At 45.7% G+C, this 9,002-nt stretch overlaps 2 protein-coding genes across 5 annotated transcripts in view; both read left to right on the top strand.

The window, feature by feature from the left end:
• The first annotated feature begins 613 nt into the window (after positions 1 to 613).
• On the top strand, positions 614 to 5,751 carry ZNF32 (zinc finger protein 32). 4 transcript variants are annotated; one of them, XM_014535020.1, is made up of 3 exons: positions 614 to 693; positions 2,940 to 3,079; positions 4,811 to 5,751. In XM_014535020.1, exons 2-3 carry the CDS (start codon positions 3,010 to 3,012, stop codon positions 5,560 to 5,562), a joined length of 822 nt encoding a protein of 273 aa, XP_014390506.1. In that variant the 5' UTR covers positions 614 to 693; positions 2,940 to 3,009; the 3' UTR covers positions 5,563 to 5,751. The 4 variants fall into 4 exon arrangements, with proteins under 4 accessions (XP_014390506.1, XP_005853276.1, XP_005853274.1 ...); XM_005853214.2 differs by having other exon boundaries at positions 640 to 727; XM_005853212.2 differs by lacking the exon at positions 614 to 693 and adding an exon at positions 729 to 811.
• A 3,173-nt stretch (positions 5,752 to 8,924) lies between these two features.
• ZNF239 (zinc finger protein 239) overlaps positions 8,925 to 9,002 on the top strand; it is a 17,267-nt gene continuing 17,189 nt past the window's right edge. The window contains 1 exon segment of the mRNA XM_005853211.2: positions 8,925 to 8,966. The gene's annotated coding sequence lies outside the window, so the exon portion shown is untranslated.

Here is a 9,002-nt window from a genome sequence, read left to right as displayed (position 1 = left end):
GAGTCTCCCACAGAACAGGTCCTCGGTCCAGCAGAGACCCAGGCACCTGCCAGCTGCTTCGCCAAGCATCCACACCAGGTGGAGAGGGAGTCCTTTTAAGAGGCCCATCTCAAGTCACCAAATTTGTTACCGAACTCAGGTTCACCTCCTGGGATGCTCTGTGCAAGATGGAGCCACGGTTGTCGCAAGGTAGTTTTATTTACTTGCAGAAATAAAGGAGACAGGGGATTCGTATCCAAAGCTCTATCTCCCAAAGGGAGGCTTAGCCTTTTACATTTAGCGGGAATAACATTTAGTAAAAACTGCCCAGACCTTGAGACCCTTGTCCTATCTAACACCGCACTCAACACATAGCCCCTAAATACCCAAGGCTTTATCAATCAATTTCTCCCCAACACTTTGTTCCCTTCCACCGTGCCCTGCAAGAACCTTATATTCCTCAGCAGACAGCTTCACCAGGTTGTCCATTCCCCCTGGCTCTAGTCTGAGGACAAGTCCCCACCTCTGGCAGCGGCCTGGCTCCCCCCAGAACTACATTTCCCACAGTGCTCTGAAAAAGTTAGCCGCGGAGGCCCAGGGCCTGGAGGGCTGGTTGACGCAGAGCCTCCTGGGAGTTGTAGTCTGGTTTGTTCGCAGGCGCGCTGCTGCGGACCGGCGCTGGCCTTTGTCTGTCCGTGGGCTTGCACGGCTGTGGTGAGTGAGGCTGCTGGCAGGTCAGGGCACCCAGGAGGGCAAGCCTGCCCCGCTGCAAAGGAGGCCAGCCGCAAGGGGAGAATTCTGCGGCTGCAGGAAGCGTCCAGCTGGACCGGAGGTGGGGTTGAGGGCCGGCACGCAGGGCATGCATGGGGGTGCTGAGGAGGGAGGGAGAGTCAGCCCCTAGGAGCAGGGGTCCCTCCGACCAGCGCTGTGCAGGGCAGGGCGTGTGGAAGGCCCCTCATCCCGGAGTCGCGGGAGGGGGCGGTCATAGACAGGTGTACCCTGGGCCTGCGTGAGGGTTCGGATGGACAGGAAACTTGCAGACTCTCTAGGGAGGGTCAATGGGAGACAGGACTAAGTGGACTCAGTCGTGTGGAGAAAATAATCACCCCACCCAGAATCTCTAATGCTGAAACTATGCCCCAGGAGGTCCCACAGACAGCAGTCACCCCCTCCTCTCATCCTCTCCTTGCGGGCTGTCAACTTCAGGCCTTAAATCACAGGTATTGTCACATTCAGTTCTTTTATTCTCCCAGGAATTACCTGATATGGAACTGTTGTTAACCTACTTACTAAGTGAGGAAATAGAGGCAGGATTGTTTGGTTACTTGCCCAAGGTCACAAGGGGGAGTGGGGAGCCAAGGCAGAAATCCAAGTCTCTCATGGCCCAATTCTGAACTTTTCCAAAGGGTAAATAGCCATTCTGCTTGGAAAGGCAATATTTTCTATGACAAAGCCACTTTCTCCAAATTCTGCAGTAAATTAATTCCTCAGACATGTGATGTAGGGGAAAAAATAAGAGTATTCCTTTATTAGTCAAGGAAGTTCCTGAGATGCAGCTGAGTTTATTACTTGTTGAAGAGCTCACAGTCTGTGAAGAGGCAGAGCTGTAAGTTCTACCCACTTGTTCCGACCAAACTCTGTTTGCTGGATTCCGCAAGGACAGAGTCCAACCTCAGGCAGCAGGTGCCAGGTGCTTTCCACTGACTCTTGGTGAATGTGCAGTTGTTGAGCAGTGACACCTGGGACTTCCAAGTTAATGTCCTGTAGTATCCTGACACTCTGATCGGACAGGAAACTTGCAGCTTGTATTCCCAGTTGGAGGTGAGTCCTCCAAGTAAGAGTTTGAAATGCCTCTTCAGTCACCATAACAAGTAGCAGAATGTGCAGTTGACAAGAAGACCACGTGCTTCAGTTAACAAAGCAAAGAACTGCAGCATCACGCTTCCATGTCATTAAATCGGGTGGCCAGCATTTTGATGAGACATATTGGAGGGAAACAAAAATTATACACCAGAACCACTGTATAAAGTGTAAGAATGTGGCAATCAGGATCCTGGTAAGAAGAGAATATTCCAAAGCGAAAAAATAGAAAAAAGATAACATGGGGCAAGAGAATTCCTAGGAACTAGATGAGTAGTAAAGTCTGGCCAAGCCCTGTTCCATTCTGTTCCATGTTATAAAAATTCCCACCAGCTCTTTAATGATGAGGAACCAGAGAATTGTCTATTCTAAAGGCATAGGCTTTGTATACTGAAAATCTTGGATTTGAATCTTTCTTCGACCTTGACTCCTTACTGGCTCTGAGAATTTGGGCAAGTTACTCACCCTAGTTGGAATGCCTTGGGCTAGGTTTTGGAATCCAAAGTAGGTCTTCCTTGTCCAAGTACTGACAAGTACGTACACTTCCCTCATATCTTGAAGAGTAGGAGAGGGGAAGGTCTGGGTCTGGAGCCTCCTAAGAATTGTTTAAAGGTAACATGAAATATCGTATTCTGTCCTTATAACTTAGGGGGAACTGGAGAGGAGGACCACAGCCATTTCTACCGTAGAACCAATCATGAAGTCTGAATATTGAGTTTTTTATATTCTGGAGGCTATCCAAATAGCAGATGGTTAGATAGGGGAAGAAATTAGAAGATTATAATCACATACCAAGGTGAAGGAACAAACAGGAGTGCCCATTATCTTAGAATTGGCAGGAGGAGAGAGATATGTGTGTACATGTTCTCTCCTCTTCCACCTGCTTCCCCCTGGGCTCATTTGTGTGTGGTCGTGGTACCTTTAAGGCCATTTTGCTGTTACATTATAAGTGACTAACATTACATCAGTCCATCCAGACTCTTCCATTTACTCGTACCCCAAACGAGCTCCTGACTTTAATCTTTTCACTCATCAATTCTCCTGCCCTCTCCTGTTTTTGTTCTATTTTGTTTTTGTTTCTTCGGTGTTTTCCTCCTCAGGTGCTCAAGAACAGCCTATGGAAGCAGCATATGAAGAGGTGGTGATTAAGGTCATACAGCAGGAGTGGACATGTTTGGATTTCCAACAGCTACCCTGCTGGACTGTCATGGACGATATGCCCAGAATGTAGCATTCTTCAGTGAGTGAGTCAGTTGATCACTGGGATGCCCTCAGCTCCCCATATGGAGTGTCCCTGTCCTCGGCACTGGTTGGCAGGCTGAGGACGCAGAGGAGACATTCCTTGGGTGGAGCTCACCATTTCTGGGGGTTATAGGAAAAGCCTGCAAGTTCGAGTTAGAAATAACAGTAGAAACAGCAGAAAACAATCCTGATATGGAGATAAACTTGAGGTAGTTTCTCAGAAAATGAATGAGCAGCTTTAAATCTCAGTGCAGTCACTGAGTAAGGAAGGGTAAGGCAGAGGAACAATGAGAAAAAGCTCCCTAGGACAGCGGTTCTCAACCTGTGGGTCGCGACCCCTTTGGTGGTCAAACGACCCTTTCACAGGGGTTGCCTAAGACCATCCTGCATATCAGATATTTACATTACGATTCATAACAGTAGCAACATTACAGTTATGAAGTAGCAACAAAAATAATTTTATGGTTGGGTCACAACATGAGGAACTGTATTTAAAGGGCCAGAAGGTTGAGAACCACTGCCCTAGGATGACTCCAAGGGAAACTGTTAATCCAGGGTAGTGATAAATTGGACCCACATTTAAAGGGCAGTAGAAGACTCAGATACAGGGCAATATTGGAAAATACTGTCAACAGCTGCATAGGAAGTGTTTGAGAATAACTTCTAAACCAAAATTGATTTCAATTCCACCATAGCTTAGTAGACTGAAGTAGCATGAATTTTAAAGGGAAAAATTCCTTGGATCAGATACTGTAGTTGTTCTGGCTCAAGCTGGAGTATCGACAAATTATTTAACTTCATTGAACTGCAGGGTCTTCATCTATGAAACAGGACAACAGGCTCTACCCTGCCTGCCGAGTTGCAAGGATTAGAGACAATAGTGTAAAGTACCAAGGATTCTTCCCTGCCGGTGTAGCTCAAAGGTTGAGCATAGAGCCAGGAACCAAGAGGCTTCCAATTCAATTCCCCATCAGGGCACATGCTTGGGTTGTAGGCTCGATCCCCTGTGGGGGTGGGGGGTGCAGGAGGCAGCCGATTGATGACGATGTTTCTCTCTCATACAGGTTTCTCTCTCTATCCCTCTCCCTTCTTCTCTCTCTCGCTCTCTCTCTCTCTCTCTCAAAAATCAATAAATATATATATTTTTTAAAAGTACCAAGTATTCTACTACATATTTTCTGACGTCATGGAGTTTACTCCACTGTCAGGAAAGCAGACTAGTGCAGAAGTGGATTTTTCATGAAAGCTAATGAAATCTAAGTTTCAGGATTCCTCTCTTGCATGGTCTCTTCAAGGCCCTGTTCCCACTTTTGTACTTTCTCCTAATGAAGTGCCTCCAAAATTTTAAAGCTTTAGGCCCTGCCCAACCTGGATCCTCACCTGTTTAAAGTCAGATAAAATTTGGATATGGGGCTCTATGTGATCCTGTATCACAAGATTATTTGGGAGGCTAAATTAAACAAAATACAGAGGCAGTGGAGTATGCCTGTGTTTGAATCTCAGCTCTATGCTAACCTAAATGCATAATCTTTGACAACCTCTCTATGCTTTCATACCCTTGTCTGTAGCATCTCACAGGATTGTTTTCAGTGTTAAATTATCTGTGCAAAGTTCACTGTGTAATGTCTGGCACATAATAAGCACTCAACAAAGCATTGTTTCTTTCTTTCCTATTCTTCTCACTCAGCATATTAGTGCATCTTACCTGGCTTCCCTCTCATTTTACCAGATGTGATGACAGAAGCCCACCACAAATATGATCACACTGAGGCCACAGGATCCTCAAGCTGGGACTTCCAGAGTTCTTTGAGAAGAGAGAAGCTGGAACAAAAATCCCCAGATTTTAAGGCACTACAGGAAGATTCACCTGGTGTGAGACAGAGGGTCTATGAGTGCCAGGAATGTGGGAAATCCTTCAGGCAAAAGGGTAGCCTAACGTTACATGAGAGAATCCACACTGGTCAAAAGCCCTTTGAGTGTACCCATTGTGGAAAAAGCTTCAGGGCCAAAGGCAATCTTGTTACACATCAGCGAATACACACAGGAGAGAAGCCTTATCAGTGCAAGGAGTGTGGGAAAAGTTTTAGTCAACGAGGTAGTCTGGCTGTTCATGAAAGACTCCACACTGGACAGAAACCCTACGAGTGTGCAATTTGTCAGAGAAGTTTCAGGAATCAGAGTAACCTTGCTGTTCATAGAAGAGTTCACAGTGGCGAGAAACCCTATAGATGTGATCAGTGTGGAAAAGCCTTCAGTCAGAAAGGAAGCTTAATTGTCCACATCAGGGTCCACACAGGCCTGAAACCATATGCCTGTGTACAGTGCAGAAAGAGTTTCCATACCAGAGGAAATTGCATCCTGCATGGCAAAATCCACACAGGAGAGACACCATATCTATGTGGCCAATGTGGGAAAAGCTTCACTCAGAGAGGGAGTCTGGCTGTGCACCAGCGAAGCTGCTCACAAAGACTCACCCTTTGACCACATTCTTCAACAGGAATTCTCTTTATTAATTAACTACAAAATCTTCTGAGATCAAGCCACCTACCCAATTCTATGGAGTGAATGGAGACTCTTTCAGAAAGACTATCATTAGGTAGGGCAAACTGACTTTTCCCATTTCTTCCAAATAAGTATGAAAAATAAATGTCTTGTTTATTATCATTATCATGTTTGTTTCATAGTTTCTCTCAGTTTATTTTGACCTAATTTCCCAAGGTACTTCCGTTAATGTAGTGCACACTTGGAGATTGTTCTGTGTGTGGCAGATACAAATTTCAAGTTTTTAGTTGATACTATCAGCCTTTAAATAAATAAATAAATAAATAGCCTTTGTCAATGCCAAGGTTCTTTTCTTCCCTGTATATTCAAATTAATCTTGTTTTGCATTTAAGACTACTGGGCAGAAATCATGAGGCAAATCTAACTACTTTAATAATACTCTTATCGAACACTATATTAACTGGGTGATACCCTTTCTCAAAAACCAAGTCTAATCACCCATGTCCACAGCAGAAGCCCTAACCTTTCCTTAAAAAAGAAGGTTCCTTTCTCCCCCTGCAAATATTTGAAGTCTGTGTACTGATTCACTTCAATCCTCCAGGGCTAACAAAGATAGAAATAATTTGCTTATACCCAAAGAGCAGAAAACTGAAATTTTTTGAGAATCTTAAGACTATTATCATGCCCTCTATTAAAATGACTCCTCCCTAGGAGACACAATGCCATCCACTCCCTTTTTGACAATAGTAGTATCTCAGGGTTGAAATCACCTAGAAAGGATACAACTGTCCTTATTACTGAGCCCAGATTTGTAGTCAATAGTGAAGGTCCAGCCCTCCAACAATACTATCCTCTTCCTCCTACACACACACAGAAACACAAATGAAGAAACTTGGAAGGATAATACACTCTAATATATAGATATTTTTTAGTAGATGAGAATTGAATGTTATTAGAGGAAAGAAATTGGCTTTGGGGAGGAATTTCCTTTTTTATTAATTTTAGCCACCTATATGAATTTCATGGTGAATATTTGTGTCATTAAAATAATGAATAATGAGGATTTCCGGTCATGATGACAGGATAGGGAAACACTACTCACGATCACATCAAAATTACAACTAAATTATAGAACCACCACTCTTGAGAACCACCTGAAGATTAGCTTGACAGAATTGCTCTAAGAGTAGAAAGAAGCAACTTTAAGACTGGAGGGAGGAGTGGAGCCGTGAAACAGGCTGATCCCAAAGCCACCTGTGGAGGTTAAGGATTAGGAAGGATATCTCAGCTATGGAGGTCCACCCTGAGGAGCAAGGGGTTCCAACCCCACACTGGGCTTCCCAGTCCAGAGCACTAGGTCCAGGAAGAGGAGTCCCCACAATTTCTGTGAAAAGTCAGCAGGGATTCTATTCTGGTAAGACAGAGGGCTGCTGTAGATTCGAGTTTTCTCTTGAAGCAGCGGTTCTCAACCTGTGGGTCGAGACCCCTTTGGGGGTCGAACGACCCTTTCACAGGGTTCGCCTAAGACCATCGGAAAACATATATAATTACATATTGTTTTGTGATTAATCACTATGCTTTAATTATGTTCAATTTGTAACAATGAAATTGGGGGTCATCACAACATGAGGAACTGTATTAAAGGGTCACGGCATTAGGAAGGTTGAGAACCACTGTCTTAAAGGGTCAGAGCAAACACTCATTCATAAACACAAGCCCTAAGCTCCAGTAAAGGACCAGCAAAGTACCAGGGACATACATGGAGGAACTGAATCATCTGGCTTCAGGGGAGGGCTAGAGGGGCAGCTCTCTCCTGGACAGAAGGGCTGTTAGGCACCACTGTCCATTGTTGAGCAGCCCCACACATAGCCTGGGAGGTGCAGAGGAAGTGCTGGAAGGCACCATTATTCCTTTGTGGAGAGCTCCCCACATCCACCTGCAGGTGAAGGCAGGCACCAAATCTGCATCTCCATCAACCTAGTTAACACTGGTGATTTGCAGACACTGCCCCACCCAAATCACATACAAGCCTAAACCAACTTCAGGGGCTTTTCCACACGAGCAGCCAGCCTTGCCCCAGGCTGCAGACATTCCTACAATCTCCCCCAAATCCACAAAGCCCGACAAGCAGCAGTTGGCCTCAGCACGCCCAGGGCCTCTTGCTAAGCAGCCCCGAGTCCGGCACAGACGGGAGCCAGCATCAGATCATAGCACAGCCTCTCCCAGTACTTCCAAGCCCAGCACAGGCAGCAACCAACCACAAATCACTTTACAGCTCCTACCAGGAGGTCCCTGGCCAGGAAAAGCAGCAGCTGGACTTAGCCTGCACCAGAGCCCCACCAAAAGTCCCCAGCTTAGCAAAGCAGGCTGGCAGGGAGCAGAACAGACCATCAAGGAGCAGAGTATAGCTGCCCAGTCACAGAAGGGCCTGGTCCCAGAGCCACCTGGCCCCAGGGATGCTGCACAGCCCCCGTGTTTTCACAGTTGTGCTTTATCACAATTGAGCTGTTTTGCACTGAATAGTTTCTTTCCTCACGCACCCCAAGTTGGGGAATCCGGAATCCAGTTGGCATTGAATTGGCGCCAACGACCATCATATGAATAGGTCAAAATTTAAAACAGGGACTTCTGGTTTCAGCCAAATGGAATAGCCCCATTTCTCCCAAGTCCTCCCTCCTATAACTAAAAAATCCTGGAAAGACTTGTGACTGCTGAATGGCACATTACTGATTCCTTCATTTCCTCAAAGTCTTGGCTCCAAAAGTTTCTATTTAAAATTGCACTACCATCCCTCAATCCCCGACTCAGCTCTACTTTCTCCATAACACATGTCACCTTATAACACACTATACCACTTCTTTATCAAAATTACGTATTGCTTGTTTCTTCCACTATCTAACATCCAGAGTGATTTTTCTTTAAGCGTCTTTAACAGTTCCTAGAATACAGTGAGGCCTCAAATGTTTGCTAAACTAATGAACTTCAAGAGGCAGATGAAGATGCCGAATGGCATTTATTCGGTTCAGAATATTTTTACAGGTAAAGACGAAATTACGGGTGATATTTATGTTCTTTTCCCCCAGGAGCACATTAACAAAATGTGAAAAACACTTTAATGGGCATTTCTAAAATAATTCTTACCCGTTTGTAATTTAAAAATAATAATAACGTAAATGAACTCTCAAAGAACAGTTAAAAGCAGTCCGCTGGAAGCAGGAACCCAGGCACCCCCACGCAGTGCCCGGGAAGCCGGGGGAGCAGGGGACGGGCACCGGAAGTGTACACCGGAAGTGTCCGTGGCCCGCCCGCGGCTTTCTGGGACTTGTAGTTTAGAGCCCCCGCGGGCGGAGACGCCGCTTCCAGGCACTGGATTCACGTGGGAGGTGAGCGGCGGGTAGCGGCTGGCACCTGGCACCGCC

Source organism: Myotis brandtii, unplaced genomic scaffold (genome assembly GCF_000412655.1).
Source record: "Myotis brandtii unplaced genomic scaffold, ASM41265v1 scaffold1010, whole genome shotgun sequence".
Classification (NCBI taxonomy): Eukaryota; Metazoa; Chordata; class Mammalia; order Chiroptera; family Vespertilionidae; genus Myotis; species Myotis brandtii.
Note: the sequence above shows the minus strand (reverse complement) of the source record. Positions and strands in the feature narration are given on the sequence as shown.